The sequence below is a fragment of the Atta cephalotes genome, assembly GCF_000143395.1.
Source record: "Atta cephalotes unplaced genomic scaffold scaffold00025, whole genome shotgun sequence".
NCBI lineage: Eukaryota > Metazoa > Arthropoda > Insecta > Hymenoptera > Formicidae > Atta > Atta cephalotes.
The window spans coordinates 186,890-208,937 of record NW_012130089.1 but is presented as its reverse complement, the minus strand read 5'-3'; the positions used below and the strand labels follow the sequence as shown (position 1 = coordinate 208,937).

The window sequence follows — 22,048 nt, the reverse complement described above, 5'->3', positions numbered from 1 at the left end:
TACGTACGTACGTTACGTACGTACGTACGTACGTACTACGTACTACGTATCTACTCTCTCTCTCTCTCTCTCTCTCTCTCTCTCTCTCTCTCTCTCTCTCTCTCTCTCTCTCTCTCTCTCTCTCTCTCTCTCTCTCTCTCTCTCTCTCTCTCTCTCTCTTTCTCTTTCTGAACTAAACTTTACTTATCTACATATGTCGAACTCTTGCTTGTACATTAGGCTTATAGGAAGGAATATTTATACAGATGATCTCAAAGATGATGTAACGCTACGGGGAATCGAATATTTTTTCTTTTCTGAATAAGATAACTTTTATGTGCGTAAAAATATCTACTTGGATCAATTATTTATCGTGTCAATTATTTATCGTGTGTTTTAATAACTAGAATATTGTATCAAAAGGGAAAAATTGTTTTAAAAACTGAATGTGTTATATTGCAGATAGTAGAGATCCCTTGCATATTCAGAATAAATATTCAGACTAAATATTCAGATATAATAATCGATAGTCATGGTTCTTTTAATGATCCTCGAGCAATTACTAGATAAAGTCTCATCATATATGTTAACAATTTAATGATTATCAATTATCAATTTTATTGGAATATAGCTGCATTGACCCATTTAACTTTAATTATCCCATTGGAATTTATATGAGAGATAATTTCCAAATGAAGCGAAAATTGGATTGTGTATCGGAAGGTTGCAAATACCATTCTCGATGATTAATCGAGTTAACGTGTGCTACACCAATCCCATGACGATCGATGTTTCCTCGTTACTCCAGTATTTGCGATACCGCAGAATGAGTGCTTTAGGGACCTTTGCAGATTAGACTATTGAGCGCCACGTACGAGCCATTATTAGAGAACGTGCCACTGGTGCTGAAAGAGTGTGCTGTCAATGAGAAATGCATGGACATCATCAATGACTCGGAGCATCAACTGGACGGAGTGCGATTAGTCTGGTCCCTGTTGAAGCATCCCAGTGATGTGATCAAGCGTAATGCTTGTCTCGCTCTGGTACCCTGTATCCGTCACGCCAAGGATTCCCCTGAGATGGTGCGCGCTTTCGTGGGCGGCTTGGAACTCACAGTCAGTCTCTTGGAGAGCAAAAACACGGAAGTGCTCAGCGCGGTCTGCGCCATGATCGCGGAGATTGCCACCGATCCTGAGAATCTGGGTATCCTGACGGATCACGGCGTCGTGAAGAAATTGGCCGCTCTCGTGGAAACTGTTGGTCCAACGCTGCTTATGATGATGATTTCTATTTATTAAAAGTTTGCGCGACTGCTTCATAGAAAAAAGCTTTTTAATAATTTATATATATATATATATATATATACGCACGCGAGTTAAAGTTTTTTTATTTTTAAGATATTACAAAATAAATTAATAAGGATTTCATTTTAAACCTTTAAATTTTTTAATTAAAACTTTTTTGTAACGTATGAAATAAAATATAATGCGCACATTGCCAGTACGTTCCTCATATATAATTCCTCAAATCTTTTTTATCAGGTTAATTATTTAATTATGATTTAAAAAATTATTCGGCCTTTCCATGAAGCAGTCGCATTTAAATATTTTACTGATTAAATACTTTTAGTCGAAATATTTGAGCTTAATAATAAGATTATTATTCTTTTAAAGGACGACGAGAATTTGCGCGCTAATCTGACATTGGCGATAGCTTATTGCTGCGATTGGGATCAGAACAGTTACGAATTTGGCAAACTAAATGCTGTTGCGCCGCTCGTTAATTATATGATCAGCAAGAACAAGAACGTGTTGAAGGGTGTTTGTATTGCTGTGTACCATTTGAGCAAGGAACCCTTAAATTGCGTGACCATGCACACTTGTGGCGTTATCAAGGTACAATTAGGCCATAGAAATTTGCATACGTGACAATGGCGCTGTTAAAGAACAATTGTTTCGTAATTTTACGAAATTAAATCTTGAAATTAAAGATTTTATACAATAATAACAAAGGCTTATGAGAGTAAAATGCGGATATGAGAATAAAATTGGAGCGTATTTAATATTGTATATTATTCCTTATTAATAAATATAAAATTCGATTCTTTTTTTGAGTCTTTATCAGCGAGATATATTATTTCCATAATCAATGAGATAAAGTCACTTCATTCTAAATGGAAGTTACTCTTGAATTGACAGATCCAAAGTGAAAGAACATCAATGTTGGATTCTTTCACTTTGAATCTGTCAATTCAGGAGTATATCTCGCTGATAAAGACTCAAAAAAAGAGTTGAAACATTCGAATTTTATATTTATTAGTAAGGAATAATATACAATATTGAATATGCTCCAATTATTGCGTTTTACTCTTATACACCTTTATTATTACTGTTTAATTTTGAGAGGCACAAAGATATAATTCATTAAAGATCTTATCTTATTTGAAAATAAATATTTTTTCAGTAAACATATTAATTTATAATCACCAGTATTGTAAATGTAAATAGTCTATGAATTGATAGAGATATTTTCTATAAATAGAATGTTCAACATAAAAAAATAAAAGTTCCAGATATATCTATACAGTACAGAACTCGCAGCAATATTGTTGCAGCATTGTTGCTGCAACTTTTGTGCTGTAGGAGTATATTTAAGTTACTTTAACTCAATTTGATTGATTATCTTCTCCATATATCGAAACGACGAATTGTAGAAATCCTGATTGAATATTGAAAACTATCAATGAAAATTTTAAACAGTACGTATTACGCTTGGTGGGCTCGGATGATCCAGAGGTACAGATTGCAGCTGCATCTACTATTCGTCACATAAGAAAGCTTGCGTTGACAGCAGAGAAATTCCACTTCAAAGAAATGTAATTCTCTCACATCTCTCTTTTCATGAATTTGAATTCTAAAGAGCACAAATTCAATGTATTATTTTATTTATAATATCGGCAAATAAAACAATAACAAAAAGTAAAAAGAGCTAAGAGCAAACGCTAATTCTTGATTGCTAATATTTACTGTCTTTCAAATTTTTCAACAAACGTTTCGATCTTAAATTAGAACCTTTTCAATGTTAATATGTAAAAATAAATCCTATACCTTATATAATAAATCAAATATTAAAACAGATTTGAATATTATAAATTAAAATTCTTCTAAATTTGCAATGAATACAATTTTCATAAATCGCTGTCATTTCTTCATTAATCAAATTATTTCAATGGATATCAATTGTGATATAATGATTTTCGAATTGATATACATTTCCAATAACTAAATCTAATTTTAAAATTATCCAGTATGAGAATAAATCAAGAACAATGTATGTAAATAATATTTAAATGTAAATAATACTTAAGCATGTAATTAATGTTTAATATTTAAGCTTTTTTGTACCTGAATTGAGATTCTTACTTTTTATTATATCTATTGTAATTGATTCGCATTTGAAAGACATAATAATGCAAAGATGTCATGAATTCTTCAAATTAAAAGGATTATTTTATAAACGTACAAAGACTGATGATACAACAAACAACAGAACAATGGAATAAAGAATTGAGAAGGAAAGGAACATTAAGTGGGGGACAATAGTAGTATATTAGAAGATATGATTCTGGCTCTTAGCTCTTTTTACCTTTTATTATTGTAATATGAAAACAATGCTACAAGGCTCAGTTAATGTAAATCAATGGAAATGTATAATTTGTTGAGTCAGCTGCTGATTGTACGTGTGAAATTGATTTACATTATTAAATGTACATACGTTTCGATCTACGCTTTGGATCCTTTTCAATATACGGTACTATCTGAAGTCCGTCTTAGTTGCTTTCACTACGTCATTATTTCCTGGTATAGTGATAATCAAAACGCTTGATGGAATAAGAAACACTTAACAGTTCAATGTTTAAGATTCATCGGACAAAGACACTAATAATTTAATCCTTATTGGCAAATTTTTTAAATTTTATTTGCAATATTTCTAAAATGCATATTCATTTCGTCGTAATTTATTTACGAAAATTTACAAGTCAATTCTGAGCAGAATCGCAAGACTTGTTCTCGTGTAACATGTTCTCGTCAAACTTGTAAGAACTTCTGATTAATATCCTAATTTTTATGCATATATATCATAAGACATACGATTATTTGTAAATATCTACAATTTCTTGTAAATTTTATGGCTAGTAAAAAGTTGTCTGTAAAAATATTGTATAAAGGTATAAGCATTTAAAAATTCTTACAAGTCTTACAAGAATATTGTTACGAATCTTACGATTCTGCTTAGAATTAACGCATTAATTGTGCATTCATATATATATATGTGTGTGTGTGTGTGTGTGTGTGTGTGTTTGTTCGCGCGCGCGCGCGTGTGTATGCACATTTGTGCTCTTCAGAGTTAAAATAGTTTGCTTTTACTATTTAATTAATGCTGTATATAATCATTGTTCGCAGGAACGCGTTACAAGAAATTGATTTCCGTTCGTGAATAACATCAGTTATCAGTGAAAGACAGAAAAAGTGAGAAAGAAAAGGAAGTGTGTAAAATAAAAACATTTATTTATTGCGGTGCGTGTATAGTGACTTATAATTTTTGTCAATACCTCTAAATTTACAATTTTATTTAAAACCCGTAATATTCATCTTTCGGCAACAAGTAGTAACATTCATATGTGTATAAAGAACTTTAAAAGTGACGGAAGATATAGAAAAATTAGATTTTCATAGAATCCACAAATAGAACACCGACTTGGTCGGACAAATGGTTATTAAGTTGTGGCTTACAAGACGGTGGCTTAATTTGAGCAATATACACATCTCCTAAGCTTATACTTCAAAATCGAAGCTGTTTAAAGATGTTGGTAGATTATATTATAAACATAAGACAATCGCATGCAAGTTACGTTACGTTAGATACAATCTCACATATATAATGTACAAATTTTAAGCTAATTGTGCGTGTCGTTTCATTGACGACTCATGAACTAACTAGAAGGCATAATACCTGATTTGTTTCAAACGTCTTGCCTTACATCACAATATAACAATTGAATGACAATACTGTCATCAAAAATTTCAATTTTTAATTAAATTAGATTTATCGACGTATATCTTTACGTATTTGAATATATCATATATTGTTTCCGATTATCTTGAATCTTTGCTATTTTTATATATTTAAATCAATCTTACCAGTTTCTTATCAACAATGCCTAATAAACAACTTACCTATTAAAACATACCTAGTAAAAGCCGTTTCACCAACATTGATTCTTATCTATTTCAATTTTAATATTATAAATATTTTAAGATAAAAAATCGAAATATTAATATAATCAACGTTACTCCAAGAAATAGTTATTTTAGAAAAAGATTATTAATTAAATTACATGATTGTTGAGTACCAGCATAGCATAATGGACAGCGTGCGAATCTATCATGCTATATTATCTGGAACTAAAGTTCGATTCTCGGCAGATCCAAGAAATTTTCGCGCGCAGGTAGCTCCTCTTTGGCGGTTCTGGCAAATCACCAAGAGTATGCCATCTATTACCAAGAAAATTTCTCCAATTGCTGTTCGGAATGCCGTACCGTCATTCATTAATTAATGAATGACTTTAATGTTGGTGAAACTTTCCTCTAAAATTATAATATTTTAACACAAGTATATCATCAAAGATTACGGAAATGGCAAAAACACACGATCAGTCTATCCTATTTATACAAAAACACTCCAAGTTTTGTTTTCAGCTAGCTCGGAATCTCTATAAACGGTAGCCGAGCTTATCTGAAAATAAAACGCTTATTTCCATACTGAAATTTTTTTTAAATCATTTTGCAATTCTGAAAGCAGGCTATTGTACTGTAAATGATTTATTTTCAGAGGGAGGCTTTTTTCATTCGTGCATCCTTCGTATTTACTATCTATTCACAATTTTGGATAACTTTGGTTTTCCCTGATCCATTTGAAAGTTGCTTATAACATCTAGGATAATCAAAATTTCTATTCGTTTGGCATTTTCTTCATCTTTGTAGTCGTTAATGTAACAACGCTCGGTAATATTCGGTAAAGCACAAAATTCACGCTCTCTCCGCTAGGAATGAGTAAAAAGGGAAAGACACAAATGGACTTTCTATTTGTTTGATTTATAGCTTCATTATTCTTGCTTGTTGGTCAGCAATGCTTCCGCCGCAGTCTTAACTGCTACAAGAATAACATTCTTATACTTATGTTTTCATTTATGTCGCAAATAAATGTCCACTGATATCCATATTTTTAATAAAATTATTTTTAATAGAATTATTCTTAATTTAAAAAATGATCTTACCTGTCTCACGTGCATTAGACAAAAATCTGTCTAATCCAGGTTGATACTGAATGAACTTTGGACGGATGATACGACGATATAGAATCAAGGAACCATTATACTCGGCAATTGGCGCCATCAACCATACATAGAATACACACTGTGTACAAATAATTAATAATATTTGCTCTTGGTAAGATTTGTCTTTAAGATTAGTGCCTTCAGGATTATACCTTAAACAGCCAATAAACTGGAAACCAGGAGACAATATACTCGGAAAAGAATTCTACTATAGTAAATACAGCAAAAACCACCCAATAAGTGAGCCATTTTGTGTCATCCTCTTTCTTAGGACTTTCCAATGCTTTCATAGATTGGTATGCAGGGTAAACAAAACCGACTATATTACATACTAGCTGTTGTCCTAATCCAAATACCAGATATATAGCCAGCAATATTAATGATCCTATTGATAAATAAATAATAAAAATAGTAATAATAATAACTTAATCTTCCTAAAGTACTCCTATTTTAAATTCAACATGCTGCCGTTTGCAAAAGTTTGTTAATGCAAACGAGCAAAAAATATGGGAGTGTCTGAAAGCGATATCGTCATGCAATAGTACGATGACCCCGAGCAAAGATCAACAGGTTGCAAATTTTCGGTAGATTTCGAAATATATTTATCAAAGAAAAAACAGCGCGACATGAAAAAGAAAAAAAACTGTGAAATTAGGTATTGCGTAACGAGTGCGCGATAACAAGTTGTACGAAAGTGCGAAGTCGCATTAACATGAGACTGAATAATTATCTAAGCGTGATCGAGCCGGTCAATCGATAGAAATGACTAGAAATCTGCGTAATTGTATCACCCCGGGCAACTCACCGACAAAAATGTATAGCCGATCGATGCCGGTCTTCTCTTCCGCAAGGGCGAACATCTTTGTCCACGGTTTGCTCTCATCCTTCAACATTTTCTCAAGGTATTCCTTTACTGCGATGATTCGAGCCATTCTTTTTCGTGGAATAAACTGACCTTCAATAAAGATCGTACGCGCAGCGTTGGTTAATCGTACACCTGTACCTGTTTGCTACTAGAGAGACATGGCTGACATTCGATATCGACTAATCGACACGTTCGATGCTTCTTTCTTTCTCGATCTCTCGATATCTCTCGAGATTCGACTCCTGAGATTTCTCGACTAATCGCTATTCAAAAATATCTTACTCAGCAACACAACCAATTTGTTTCTACCAACATAGATTAATTTTAATCTCAGTTCAACTTACTCTTTACCTTTTTCTAATTTTTGTAACTACAAAAAGATGAAAATTTAGATAAACCAAGATTAAAATAAAACTGCATTGGTAGAAACGGGCATTTTCCCCAAGAAAGTATACAAAATTGATTTCCATCTGAGTAGTCCTCAGGTATCATGTTATCTTTAGACTTATTCTTTTTAATTAGCTGAACTTCTTGTATGGTTCATCTTTTCTTTTTTTTCTCTCCAATGTGGAAAAAAAAAAGAAAGATGGATCAGAAGTTTAGTTAAAAAGAACAGATCTCTTATTTTTAATTCTGTAAATGTAACAGACAAAATAATATCTGAGTGACACTCAGGTGAGAATTTTACATAGGGATGTCTGAAACACATCCTTATATATCCTCTGAACTTCCTAAGAATATTTTTCCAGAATATCTCTCGAATAAAGTATGTGTAGGTTACTCGACAAAAACACAAATCGATAGAAATATCTTATTTTATCTTTTTTAACATTCAATGACAATAACAAAGACAGAACGATACTTGTATCTAATTCTGCCAAAATTTCTCCTTATCTTTTTAACAAACGAATCATTTTTTATTTTTATAATAAATTTTTATTTTTTTTAGATTTATTTTTATTTTAACACATTATAACAAATGGATCTCAGATCTTAGGCGCACGTTGTGTATCGTAAAATAAAAGATCCTCTCATAGTAATTTTCACATTGGAAATAAATGAGGTTGTAAATAAATTTAATTCTCCAAATTATCAAAAATATGGATCTTTTTTTTGATACATGAATTGTGTTTGACTGCAACATACAACGCGTGCGTATTAGAACATTACTAAGATATCTGTACGCAATAATTGCACTCGAATTAATCTGTTTCGACAATATATCAGTTCTTCTTTGACGAAACAATATACAGCCTCAAATTAAAAATCGTGTGCATGTACACTTCTATACAACTAGTTTATAAATCTATGAACAGTGAGGACGTGGCACAAGACTGTTATTAAAAATGATCTTTGAGCAGTTTCAAGCATTTACAGCTGGCCCTAGTCTGGTATGCAGTAGAGGATTGAAAGGTGACGTGTTTCGAATCCCCTTCTCTAAACATTCCGTATAAATGTCGGCAGTGAGCTCGTTGAGTGGAATCTCCTTGTCGTTCTTGGCAGCTTTCATAGCATCATCCACTGATTTTCTAATCTCACCTTCTATTGCCTGGGACAGAAAAATATTGCTTATCTACATAGATCATCATCAGATAACAATGAAATAAATTACTAATAGATAACATTAATCGTGAAATCTAACAAAAAACATTGACTAACTTTGATTTCGTCAGCAGTAGCAAGATTGGAATTCAAAATTCTCTCTTTAAAGCTGGTCAGAGGATCCCGGGTCTGTCGAACCTCTTGCACTTCTTCTCGCGTACGATAGCTGGTTCCAGGATCCGACATACTGTGTCCGCTATACCTGTACGTCACAGTTTCCATGACAATGGGGCCCTTATCTGATGTACAGTGATCAATTGCAAATTTCGTGGCTTCTCTCACGGCTAACACATCCATTCCATCCACCTATAATATAATTTTTATTATAAATCTCTTTACCTTAACAAAATACGAATCTTTTAAAATAGATTAACATACCCATATTCCAGGAATATAGTCGCCTCTGGTATAATACTCCGTGCTTGCCGCAGCACGTTCCACACTGGTACCCATTCCGTATCCATTATTCTCGCAAACAAAGATGCAAGGTACATCCCACAGTTTAGCCATATTATATACCTCGAATACCTGACCCTGATTGGCCGCGCCGTCGCCGTACAATGTTAAACAGACTCCACCATTATTCAAGTATTTTTGTGCAAAAGCGATTCCAACTCCCAATGGCACCTAATTGTGATAATGTTAAAATATTTTTAAAAATTGTAATATTAATGATATTAAATTGAATTTTAAGACTAATGCAAACCTGAGCGCCAACAATGCCGTTTCCTCCATAAAAGTTCTTAGAGTACATGTGCATGGAACCACCCTTGCCTTTGGCATTGCCACCTTGTCTGCCTGTGAGTTCCGCAAAAACGCCGAATACATCAATGCCCATTAAATAAGTCCATCCGTGTGCGCGATAAGCTGTGATTACAGCATCCTGAGGTCTCATCGCAGCTTTCATGCCAACTGCACAAGCTTCCTGCAAAGGAAAAGCAACAAAAATTAAAGTATTTCTGAATCAAATAAATATTTTGAAAATATTTGAAAAGATACAAATGGTCTTTACTTGTCCAGAATACAAGTGACAGAAACCCCGAATGATCTTCTCTTTGTACAAGTTGCCAGCAACCGTTTCCATACGACGTATCGTATGTAGCTGTTTAAATAGTTCAATAGCATCATCCCGAGTCACTGTAACCTGAGTGGATGGACCATGATCCAATTTGTGTAAACGAAAAGGTTTGGTCTCGAAGGAGGCTTCAGTGGCATAATTATTCTTCTTGCTCAAGAAAAACGAAGCCACCTAGAAACAGTATCTAATTAGTATCTGTAGCAATGTAAAAACATATTACAAGTATAATTGTAGCGCGTGCGACAGCGTGAAATTTACATTATCTTGTGAATCAGTGGTTGTGTTTCTTGGAAAACTCAAAATTCTGCGTTTTCGTGTTAACATCAAGTTCAAAGCAAACATAATGCGGCAGCAAACCGCAGCACAACCGAATCGCGAGAATGATAATTACCTCGTTCCAGCTTCCAAACTGGCGAATATGCGGGATATTGAGGAAAGAAGAAGACTCATGAAATACGGTGTCGCAAGTAAGAGTGTCTGGGATTCGTAACGAGACCCTGACACGGAAAACACGACGCGGCGTGTTTAGAGGTCATGTTTCGGTGCACTTACATTTCGTCTCGACGACTGCACGGCGACGTTCCTGAGACAGTTTGGTATCATTTCCTAACAATGGAGAAGAGATGAGTGAAAACAGAAGACGTTTTTCGCTACGTCGAATCCAGTGCAGAAGACTGAAATCTGAGACCGCTTGGTCGATGTGAACCACCTTCACCTGACACAAACCAGATAGTGCACGATGGTGCACGAACGAATGCTCCGGAGTGTAGGTAGGATCGTAGGGTGTACATGCGATTCCAATGATGGTCATAGTCAGGGCGCAAGACGCGCAACGAATTTTGCCAGATGCTTTTCCTTGTATATATGTACATGAAAAATTCTAAAAAAAATTGTAGAGACTTTCCGAATATTTCTGAAACTACTTCTGAAATTATTCCAGTTCGTATAAAAATCCTGAGAAAAATTTCCATCAAAGATATCAAATGTTATTGTTGCCACGCTTGCGAATTTCTCACCTATTATTTTTGCAAATCGAAATTCCAGCATTTTTTATGAAGATAAGAAGTATTTCTTCTCCTCCTTGAAGTTCGCTATTTTATTATGAATGAGGTTGGATGGGGTGACACTTTCTACACTTCATAGCGCACAATGATAGCGTGATCATGTTTCTTTTAAAACGCAGGTGTTTTTTCACATGTGGAAAACAATGAAAGGCAATATAATAATAGGTATACTCCTCCAAACATTCTTTTTTTTTTACAATTGTCTTTAATATGTTTCCATTTTATTGTACTTTGAAAATTTTCAGAAACGAATTAAAATTGGAATGGAGGTCGATGATTCCAGCGAATACGACCGGAAGATTGTCTCCTTCAAAGACCTCGGCAGATTTAAATTAACAGAAAGAAAATACAACGATGATTCTCTTAATATATATATAGCGAGGCTGAATGATTTGCGGGAAGACACATTACACAAAGCGAAACTGAAATGGAGTAAGCCATATTTATACGCTCAGAATTTGTTTCTACATACATTATTTATAGTTTATGTATATTGTAGCCGACTATCAACATGTAGAAGTTTCACATCTGACTCTGGAAAGCTCAGGAAGGTCTTATATTCTGATAGGAGTACTTTATAAAGATCAAAGGCTGAAACCTTCCCTTCTACGCGACCTCAGCAAGGAGCTTCAGCTGGAAGCTCAACCGAGTAATAATTATGCATCAGTTGACGACCAATTATTTTTGGAGGATGAAACGTTACGTGTAAAATTAGTAGGAAATCACATGGATATACAGGAAGTAGTCACAGGGCTCGTCTGTGCAATACTTGGACATGAATTAGAAAATGGAACATTTTTGGTATATATTTACATAATTATGGCTATAGAGAAGATTCCAGCTTGTTCATGTTGAACTTTGCTCGTAGGTAGAGGATTGGTGTTTTCCAGGATACTACCTGAAGCCTTCCAGTGTGAGCAGCTCATTGGTAGAAGATGGAAAAATTCTGCTAATATCTGGATTAGATCTCGTTAATAACACGGACGAGTTCAGCTTAGATTTACTTTCAGAATGGATAACTGGAATGGCGGGATGTACTAATGTTCAAAAAGAAGAAGCTGCAATTGCTAAAGTCATTATCGCTGGTACGAATACTAAATCGTCCATATTTTCTAACTAGCGATATTAAATCATATATAAATAATTGCATAGGAAACTCCATCCGTAGTTCTACAAAAATATTCAGCCACAAAGGCTATCATGAAATCAAATCGCACGACCAGCTTAAAATCAAAGAAGATGTAATAGCAATGCATAAACTTGATGCTTTTCTCAGCAATATTCTTAATTACTGTTGCGTTGTTCTAATGCCGGGAGAGTTTGATCCCACTTGCAATTATAGCATGCCTCAGCAGCCTTTTCATCCATGTACTTTAGAAAAATCGGTCAGGTAATAGTCAGGATATATTTAAGCTTTGCTTCAAACTTTAGATAATACAGTTTAGATGTAATACAGGTTTAAAAGCATGCATGGTGCGACTAATCCTTGGATCGCTAATATTGGAGGTCGTGTCGTAGCTGGTTCTTGCGGCGGACCAATCATGGATATTATGAAAATCGCTGGATTATCCCCGCTATCTTCATTGGAATGGTTGGAGCGTACATTGATCTGGAGGCATTATGCTCCAACCGGTCCCGACACACTTCCAATTTATCCGTTTTTCAAAAATGATCCATTCGTTATCAACGAATGGCCAGATATATATTTCGCTGGAAACATGAATGAATACGATACAAAGTTAGTTACAGGTAGGTATTTTTTTTTACCTGATTTACCAATTTTTGTTCATGATGAAATAATTCATGTATATCATATATAGCTGACGAAGGGCATGCGGTACGATTGATATGTATTCCGAAATTTTCGGAAACAAAAACAGCGGTGCTAGTCAATTTACAAGATTTGACGACACAGCCTATTTCATTCGGTGATAGACTGACGTAATTTGTATATTATATAAAATATTCTGGCGTTTAATCTCCTCCTTGTTATTTATGCTCCACCTCGCTCTATCAACGACAGACAAGTGGAAGCATTTCGACTCATCGAGTCGAGTATTTTGGATAGGCCTGATATAAAAGATAAAATAATTGTTTATTACGTAATTATATCATTGCAAAGTATTGAAAAACACAATGTCATATCTCCATATAAAAGGAGTATAGAAGATTAATAATATAAAACTTGAATCCAAAGTTTCTCAAATATATAATTTAATTTATTCATTTGAATTTATATATTATAACACATATACTTTATATGTATAATAAATATATAATTATTTATTACAATTAGCCCATTTGTCATTGTATATACCTTAATAATACGTATCACATAAACTAATAAAGGATAAAAAAATGTAAATTTCTTACAAAATAATTTATAACACAAATAAGTAATAAGATTTTACAGTTTTGTAACTCATTTGTTATTTGCAAAAACGTACGAAACTTTAGTAATTTGTTAAATCTCTTCATCACATATCATATACGAACATTGATACATTAATATATAACATTTCTTTAAATAATTATTTCTTTACATTATTTATTATCGAAAACTAATATAATATAATGTTCTATATGAAATCAAATGCTATAATATTACTATCTATAATATAATATTCTCTATTATATTATTCGTTTCTGCGATGAATACTATCTTTCTTTGGCACAAACAGTTAGTATTTTCTTACTTACATCAGTCATAAGATACATTGTTAATTTTAATAAGACTTGCACAAATATGTACGAATATTGGAGTTTTTTAAGGCATAAATATATGCACGATTAAAAAAAGGAAGACTAGTCGAAATGCCGTTAAAGAAATTTCAATTCGTCATTCATCCCAGTATCGTTTAGTGCCGTAATTTTTCAGAGGCCTGTAATATTATCCTGGTCTTTCTCCCATCGCGAATGTTTGTTTTGATAAAAATGTTGAGTCTCCGAACTACAGGATCTGGAGGCAACAGGAATGTTTACACAAACAGTAGTCGATTCCAATCGTTGTTCGTTGTTCGACGAATCTTGACGTTCAGAGCTGCTGCTTTGCTGATCCTCTGACCGCTCCTCGCTTCTCATGGCGCAAATTACGTCCGTAAGAGCCACTATATAATTTTTAGCCAGTGTTAATGTCTCCATTTTTGAGAGCCGCTTCTCTTTGGTAACATGCGGGATCACTTCGCGTAAGGACTATAAAGATAAATTCATTAAAATGAAGTCTTACAAAATGAAAAAATTGTATATTGCGTATATGATTAGAAAAAGATTTTTTCAAAAAATATCAAAAACAAATATTTGTTAAGATTCTATTAGTTTTATATTTTAGATATAATGTATTGTATAACAGTAGCTTTGTATGCACCTGGAACGCATCGTTCATACAGTGCATCCGCATACGCTCGCGTTCATTACTTTCCAGCCTCCTGAGAGTTCTCTCCCATGCTGTATTTCCTTTGGAAGGTTTCGACAAAGATTCCGTTTTTCTTGTCGTTCGTCGCAGGTTCTTACTTCTCTGTTTCGATTCTGTAGCCCAAGTGTTCTCATTTGTCACTTTAGACCGCATAGTATAATCCTTCCTTCTAATGAAGTAATAATTAAATTTCATCGGTCACAATTTTAAAACAAATTCCTCTTCTCGTCTTCAAACTCTGGCGGAAAAGTTTTTATGAAAAATTATAACATAGAGTGAAACAAGATCTTAGAAATTTTTAGTTTTCCATAGATATTATTTGTAATGAGCCGTAGAGTCTTATTTTTTTAATTAAGAAATTCTTTGTTCTCAAACAAATCTCATGCATATTCTACGTTTCGCTATAAATATCTATGAAAAATTAAAAATTTTTAAGATCTTCCCTGGTGAAAATTTTTCTCAGAATTTTTATATAATTTTTCAGAATTTCTATATAATTTTATAATTTTATAACTTTCTAACATTTTTTATACGAATTAGAACAGAAAATTTTCATCTTTTCTCAGAATTTTTCATATACATCAATTATAAAATATTGTAAGATATCTAAGATTTTTTAAATAAGTATAATTTCTGAAATGTTATAAAATTTAAAAAATTTAAAAATATTTTTTTTAAATTATAGAATGAGAAATTTCAAAATATTTCTGAAGAGAAAAGAATATTTCAGAATTCACTTGTATAAAAAAATTCTGAGAGAAGATGTAAACTTTTCGAATATTTCTGAGTATTTCTGAAAAATGTTCCAATTCGTATAAAAATTATAAGAAAAATTTTCACCAGGGTTGTCTCAATCTATGTAGTTTTTCTCCCTACTGAAAAAAACTTACTTACTGATTTGGAATAATCTGTTACGTGATTTACTTATCTTAATTGCATGATTTCGTTGTGTAACTTTATGACGTGATTTTTTTTAGTAGAGCTACTTTTTCGTAAAAATATTTTTCCGCCAAGGACACATATCTTTCTATATCTATACCTTTTTATATTTGTCTCCAAATTATAAGCAAAAAGAGAATCAGAATAAAAATATATTAACAAATTGAAGATACAGAATTGATGCATTGACATTTTCTATTACTTCTTACCAATATTGATCAGATCGTTGACTAATCGATGTTAAAAATGACCTATAATCGTATTTTCACAATTCGTGCTGTATATTTCATCGATTTAATACATTTTAACATCGAATAACTGTATGACAAGTCACGTCATAGATTTTCCAAAATTTCAAACCGTGTACTAAGCACCGCGTGTACTTGTTGAGCCACGCTGGAACAACGACTGACGTTGCGACGCCGGGGTGCGGCCGGCGCCGTCTTCCACCCCCGATATTTTATCATGTACTCTGTGCTCTTTTCTTTTATCTACATCAGTAATCTCGTCATATCATTGTTCGATATATCATTGTTTTATCCTCGTACACTATTCTCTAATAATACGAAGTAACAAATATTTCGATATTCAAAAAAATACTTTCCGATTGAAAATGTTTTAATTTATAGAAATTAATTATAACTTAGCTATTCACATCTTTTTTCCATAAAACTTTTTACGATCTTGTCGAGATGTTCTGTAAATAAGTTGGAATAATCAATATTGTAACTAAATATGTTCAATTTACATATCTAAAGTTTGTTTTTAAATAATAAAAAGCGAGTGGAAAAAAACGAATACGAACAAGTGTTATGCCGTGCTTTGCACACCCTTTATATTCCGGTGTCTACGTGTGAGCGGGCTACAGGTGGGCGTATGACGTAATTCGCCCACGCGGACCCTCCTATCTACCCATTATCACTCTGCTAGCAACAACTTAGGGATGACGGAGGTTTAATATAGACAGACTTCAAATGCACCTGCTCGAATTTATATCAACATCTAACGAAAAACTTATTAAAAAGCAAATTGAGCAACTTATTAAAAAAGACAAACTAAGCAATCATGATAGGACAAGGAGAAATATTTACATTTAATTTAACAGGTTAACAATTTCATAACAAATTTAAATTGCATATTTATTTGTCTATTCTTTATTTGTCCATTTTACATTTACCACAACAAGCATCAGTTTTTTCCAATTCAGATTCCTTGTGATTAGCGGTCCACGGTCCAAGGCTGATCGTAGCATAGAAATCCATGGGATAAGGTCGATCCTTATCGAACTCTGCCATTCTAAGAGCGACAGCGCCTTCATAGGGTGTGAGAAATGGTTTCTCAAATGCGACACCCCAGTCAATGCTCAATCGTGGACACGCAATCTTGAATAAAATTTATTGATATAGTTTAACATATATAAATTTTTTAAACTATATATTAACTATAACTCGATCAAATATTTTTTTTTTTCAGCTCTTTTTGAAGTTATATATTTCCTCCAAATATGTATATATATTTTTAATTTAAAAATATTTAATTTAAATATTTTCCTACACACTTCTCATAAATTAAATACAATAATATAAAATAAATTAAACGTAAAAATATTAATAAAGGAAGAGAAAGACGTAAATTTTTGAAAACTGATATTTATCTCATGAGAGATCGTACTTGTATAAAAGCGTCAACATCTTTGAACAGCTTGATTTTATCCGGGAATATTTCCGATAGTAATATCACAACATTCTCCTTTCCTAAAGCCTCAATTCTATTTTGCAGAGTTTTCAATACACGAGGACTGCCCTGTCTGCCTAAAGTGCTAAGCACTAAAGCATATTTGTTGGTTTTGATAGCACGTTGTATCGCCTCGTGTCTAGTCTTCAACATTCTTTCATGATCATAAAACTCTTCGGTTAATTTCTTTGCATATGGATCATACTTGAACGCTCTTAGCTTAGGATTAGCAATCATAACAGCTTCTAAATGGAATCGACCATCCCCTATGTACATCACTGCATCAGCGCAGCGAACCTGCGGTGCTGTACATCCTAAAATCTTTAAAAGCCGTTATCTATTTATTTATTGTATCATATTAATGATTAAATATATTAAAGAATGTATTGTACTTCTCCAGGACTAAGTGGCTTGCTTTGTGGCACTGAGATTTCATATCCTTCTCTTCTCAATTCTGCTGCTACCGCTTGTACTGTTGTAGCAAACTGTATTGTACTAACTAGTGCTATCTTTGTGGTAATTGGTAGAGTTACTTTCAAGCAGTCCACGCAATGCGAAATGTCAATTTTTATATTAACAAACACATAAAGTACTTTGATACCAGCAGTCTGATCTACTGGTATAAGACACGAGTGTCCATAGTGGACCAGAAAATCTGCATCCAATGCTCGTGTCGTATAATCATCTACACAGCATGCTCCTATAATAAAAGGATATTATAAAATAGTGAAAGCATTGGATTGACTCATTCAATTACCATAAGTGACATCAGCCATAATAACAGTTTCTGCTTCAGTAAAGTCTTCAATGATGTCAGCTATAGTTGTAGCATACATCAGAAGACCTTCTGGCATTTGGAGAACTACTCGCTTTGCCTTGGCTTCTCTGATTCTCCATATAGTCTTGTGTATCTCAAAATTATAATTCGTGGGTAAAGCGGCTATGGCAGAATTTAGTAGAGGATCGTTCAAAAGTTCTTCGGGAATTTTGCTGACTCTCGTGGGAGCTTTGAAAACTTTGCGAATAGGCTTCGCCTTGATGACTACCACGTCGCTTTGTTCAGCCATTACCTCTAACTCGCAATTAACTAAATTTTTTGAAAATATTTTAACACGTGATTTACATAAATTACATTATATTGCTTTTCTATTAGCAGCAACTATTCGCAACGAGCAAATAAAAAGTAGATACAAGTTAGGTTAAGATTAGGTTAGGGACAAGATAAATACGTGAAATATATAAAACTGCACCTCGATGTTTTAAGAACTTACTACATATATGAACTGCACATTTCAATGTCGATATATTTACCTTTAAGTGAATAATAAAAGAAAATATTAATTATTAGAAAATAAAAAAATAAAATTTCAATCAGGTCCCACCGAGATTTGAACTCGGATCGCTGGATTCAAAGTCCAGAGTGCTAACCATTACACCATGGGACCTTATATGAAAGACGTCCTCTCTATTATCACCTTTAAGTATAACATATATAAAATACAATTCAAAAGAAAATAGTTTTTTATAAAAAAAAGAAGTCGAAATGTTTTGTATGAGGTTTCATTAAAAAAAATAAACTTAAAAATAGCAGAGTTAATAACATGCTTCTACTCTCAATAAAAAAATCAACCTTCAAAAATATATAAATTTTTCGCCATCTTTCTTTCTTCATTATCGATATATCTTTTTATCGATTTTTAATTTGTTAGTTTCTCATCAATTCTAGTAGATGTCCCTTTTTCGTATTTCCTTCCTTATCTACACATTTTCTAACCTCAAATACCTCTGATACTAATCATTTGAATATACGCCAACTTTGCTTATTGTTCCCGATTATTCTGCAAGCACGCGAGTTTACACGTGGTCTATGTGACTTAATTTTGTAAACAATTTTTATATTAACAATTTTTATATTAACATTATGGATGCTCACGATCTTTTCAAAAAGCTTGCAATCGGTGCTAAATTTGATGTAAAACGCTTTCGAAAAGATGCAGAAAGATTTCAGGTAATCAATTATTCAATCCTTAAAGGATATGTTTTTCATGTGCTCATTTAAAATTATATTTTACTAGATTGTGAAACCAAGTAAAAATGAAGTCGAAATAAACAATACAGTTGAGAAAATAAAAGACGAAGTATTAGAGCCTATAGAAAGCAAAGCAAAAAGAAAATATAAAGATGAAAACGAAGATGTTGATGAAATAACATTACTGAATGGATTATCGATACCGAAAAATGGAAGTGTTCCAGTTAAAAAACGTAAAAAAGTCACAACTGCTGACAAGATGTTAAAACTGGAACAAGAAAAGGTTTGATATTCTATAGTGAAATTACAAATTACAGCTGTTACTTTTCACAAAATTGGAGAATTCATATTTTCGATACTTTGTGTGAAGTTCCCAAATACTTTAAACTTAGAAGATTTAGAGTTAATTTTGGAAATTTGAATTCTTTGTAATCTTCGAAATAATAGGCCTAATATAAATGTAAAAAATATTTTTTAACATATCTAAAATATCTTTAATTTTTCAGATAAACCATCTGAGGAACATGAATCGTATTTCAGTCACAGGCAATCATGTACCTAGATTAATATTAGAATTTAATGAATTAAAAACTAACTATCAGGTGTCAGAAAATTTGTTAAATAATATGAAAAACAGTGGATACTTGTATCCAACACCAATACAGATGCAAGCAATGCCAATTATGTTAGAAGTAAGTGAATTTCTATAATAAGCTGTGTAATAAAAATATTTTTAACAAGTATTGTTTTAATAAGTTTTTTTTTCAATAACAGGGTAGACAGATACTGGCTTGTGCCCCGACAGGATCTGGAAAAACTGCAGCATTTTTGTTACCAATCATTCATAGTTTACGAGGACCACAAAAGAAGGGCTTTCGCGCTGTTATTCTAAATCCTACAAGGGAGTTAGCCAAACAGACTTATAGGGAATGTTTGAAATTGAGTGACGGCTGTGACTTTAGAATTCATATAATTAGTAAAGTGAATCAGGCTCTTACTAAATATGGGCCTTCAAGCTCGCAAAAGTTTGGTGAGTTAGCTAGTGTGAAAATTTTAATATAGAAATGATCTTAAATTAAATTTATTATTTCTGTTCCAGATATTTTAATTACTACACCAAAGCGATTAGTATTTCTCTTAAATCAAGATCCTCCAGCCATTTCATTAAATAAGTACGTTTTTTATAATTACAATATATTGATTAAAATCACTTAAGCACAATAATATTCTTATTCTGTTTTTATAGTGTTGAATGGTTGATTGTGGACGAAGCCGATAAACTTTTCGAGGAAGGAATACGTGGTTTTAGGGAGCAATTAGAAGAGATTACAAAGGCCTGTATTAGTACAAATTTACGTCGCAGTATGTTCAGTGCGACAAATACTCCAGCAGTGTCAAAGTGGTGCCGTTGTAATATGAAGGGTCTTATAACAGTAACAGTTGGACAAAGGTATGAATTTGTGTGTCTTGATAAATTTTGTAATAACCATAGAAACTAAATAATTATGTTTCCTTTTTATTTTGTATAGAAATGCAGCTGCAGATTTAGTAGATCAGAAGCTTCTTTTTGTTGGAAGCGAAAGAGGTAAATTAGTGGAATTTAGAAACATTATTCAAAAGGTAGGACAATTTATTTGGAATGTTTTATTTATTTTTTTTGAATATTGTGATTAAACGTGTTTCTAATTATCTATAAAGGGTATATCACCACCGGTCTTAGTATTTGTACAAAGCAAAGAGAGGGCTCAAGAACTTTTTAATGAGCTTATATACGATGGAATTAATGTGGATGTTATTCACGCTGACAGAACAATGACACAGGTATGATAAAAAAAAGATTATTTCGCGCAATCTATCTAATTGTACATTAATCATTATATTCCTCTAGCGAGACAATACTGTGCGTTGCTTTAGAGAAGGAAAGATTTGGGTTTTGATCTGCACAGAATTAATGGGCAGAGGTATAGATTTTAAAGGCGTAAATCTTGTTATAAATTATGATTTTCCCCCATCTGCCATCTCTTACATTCACAGAATAGGTATGTATTGGTCAGTAAACCCACAATAAAAATAGAGCTGTTCTATTTCTTTGACAATTGTTTTTAACCATTCTTCTTTTCCTCCCTTCTTATTGTTAAAATATGTTCGGCTAGAAATAGTAGCCTTTCTTCTCTTTTGGTATTGTATAAGCTATTATTGTATTGTATGTTGCTAACAATAGAAAAAGGTCATGCTCTCGTATAGAATGGAGATAATATAACATGATGAATGTAAAGAATGGATATTATCATTCACTAAGATATCTACTATCTTGCCATTATATCACAGTATTTTCATATTCCAAGAGTACATTCAAAGAAATAGAATGATCTGTCAAGCTATTTCTTACTTAAACATCTTACGTTTTCCGAAACAGGTCGTACCGGTCGTGCCGGTCACAAGGGAAAGGCAGTAACGTTTTTCACTCAACAAGATACGGTGAATTTACGGAGGTATATATTGACTCTTCTTTCATATATGTATACCTGTATATGTTTCAATAAATAATATTGGGTTGTCCGGAAATTTCGTGCCGAGTTTGAAGGAAAATTGAAACGCAGAAGATTTCAATTTTAGTATACATTTATTAAATTATATAGATTAGTCGGCACAAACTTTTCGGACAACCCAATATTATTTATTGAAACATAAAACTCGTTTCTTAGTATTGCGGCGGTTTTGCGAGCCTCCGGATGCGACGTACCGGATTACATGTTAGCCATGAAGAAGCACAGTAAGAAGGAACGACGTAAGCTCGAGCGTACGGCACCCATGCGTGAAAAAATATTAACCGTGCCTACATATAAACGTAAACAGAAATCATGCGTCAAAAAGAAGTCAGAGTTGGAAAAAGAAATGTAAGTGTAAATATGATATTCGTTTTTTTTTTAAATGTGAAATAAGTGGGTG

General features: G+C 32.9%; 7 protein-coding genes and 1 non-coding gene across 8 annotated transcripts in view; 3 read left to right on the top strand and 5 right to left on the bottom strand.

The window, feature by feature from the left end:
- Positions 1 to 2,930, top strand: part of LOC105620340 (armadillo repeat-containing protein 4) — a 6,793-nt gene extending 3,863 nt beyond the window's left edge. The window contains 3 exon segments of the mRNA XM_012201842.1: positions 831 to 1,235; positions 1,653 to 1,874; positions 2,739 to 2,930. Coding sequence (XP_012057232.1) covers positions 831 to 1,235; positions 1,653 to 1,874; positions 2,739 to 2,930 — 819 coding nt within the window.
- Positions 2,931 to 6,145: 3,215 nt separating this feature from the next.
- LOC105620201 (receptor expression-enhancing protein 5) lies at positions 6,146 to 7,308 on the bottom strand. The gene is made up of 4 exons (XM_012201705.1): positions 7,182 to 7,308; positions 6,529 to 6,761; positions 6,317 to 6,455; positions 6,146 to 6,192 (listed from the first exon to the last, which is right to left on the bottom strand). Exons 1-4 carry the CDS (start codon positions 7,306 to 7,308, stop codon positions 6,146 to 6,148), a joined length of 546 nt encoding a protein of 181 aa, XP_012057095.1.
- A 1,296-nt stretch (positions 7,309 to 8,604) lies between these two features.
- Positions 8,605 to 10,524, bottom strand: LOC105620200 (probable pyruvate dehydrogenase E1 component subunit alpha, mitochondrial). Its single transcript, XM_012201704.1, has 7 exons — positions 10,474 to 10,524; positions 10,313 to 10,330; positions 9,856 to 10,092; positions 9,550 to 9,768; positions 9,222 to 9,470; positions 8,901 to 9,149; positions 8,605 to 8,790 (listed from the first exon to the last, which is right to left on the bottom strand). Exons 1-7 carry the CDS (start codon positions 10,522 to 10,524, stop codon positions 8,605 to 8,607), a joined length of 1,209 nt encoding a protein of 402 aa, XP_012057094.1.
- A 724-nt stretch (positions 10,525 to 11,248) lies between these two features.
- On the top strand, positions 11,249 to 12,930 carry LOC105620199 (DNA polymerase delta subunit 2-like). The gene is made up of 6 exons (XM_012201703.1): positions 11,249 to 11,417; positions 11,485 to 11,786; positions 11,854 to 12,070; positions 12,138 to 12,375; positions 12,442 to 12,734; positions 12,806 to 12,930. Exons 1-6 carry the CDS (start codon positions 11,249 to 11,251, stop codon positions 12,928 to 12,930), a joined length of 1,344 nt encoding a protein of 447 aa, XP_012057093.1.
- Positions 12,931 to 13,859: 929 nt separating this feature from the next.
- LOC105620196 (protein dimmed-like) lies at positions 13,860 to 14,550 on the bottom strand. The gene is made up of 2 exons (XM_012201702.1): positions 14,350 to 14,550; positions 13,860 to 14,177 (listed from the first exon to the last, which is right to left on the bottom strand). The coding sequence occupies exons 1-2, from the start codon at positions 14,548 to 14,550 to the stop codon at positions 13,860 to 13,862; spliced, it is 519 nt and encodes a 172-aa protein (XP_012057092.1).
- A 1,940-nt stretch (positions 14,551 to 16,490) lies between these two features.
- Positions 16,491 to 18,137, bottom strand: LOC105620195 (diphthamide biosynthesis protein 1). The gene is made up of 4 exons (XM_012201701.1): positions 17,828 to 18,137; positions 17,463 to 17,770; positions 17,008 to 17,391; positions 16,491 to 16,718 (listed from the first exon to the last, which is right to left on the bottom strand). Exons 1-4 carry the CDS (start codon positions 18,135 to 18,137, stop codon positions 16,491 to 16,493), a joined length of 1,230 nt encoding a protein of 409 aa, XP_012057091.1.
- A 306-nt stretch (positions 18,138 to 18,443) lies between these two features.
- Positions 18,444 to 18,515, bottom strand: Trnaq-uug. Its single transcript has one exon. It is a non-coding gene; the product is annotated as a tRNA-Gln (tRNA).
- Positions 18,516 to 18,991: 476 nt separating this feature from the next.
- LOC105620192 (probable ATP-dependent RNA helicase DDX52) lies at positions 18,992 to 22,000 on the top strand. The gene is made up of 11 exons (XM_012201698.1): positions 18,992 to 19,078; positions 19,146 to 19,382; positions 19,606 to 19,791; positions 19,874 to 20,129; positions 20,199 to 20,271; positions 20,346 to 20,549; positions 20,629 to 20,719; positions 20,798 to 20,920; positions 20,988 to 21,138; positions 21,516 to 21,591; positions 21,805 to 22,000. Exons 1-11 carry the CDS (start codon positions 18,992 to 18,994, stop codon positions 21,998 to 22,000), a joined length of 1,680 nt encoding a protein of 559 aa, XP_012057088.1.
- The last annotated feature ends 48 nt before the right edge of the window (positions 22,001 to 22,048 follow it).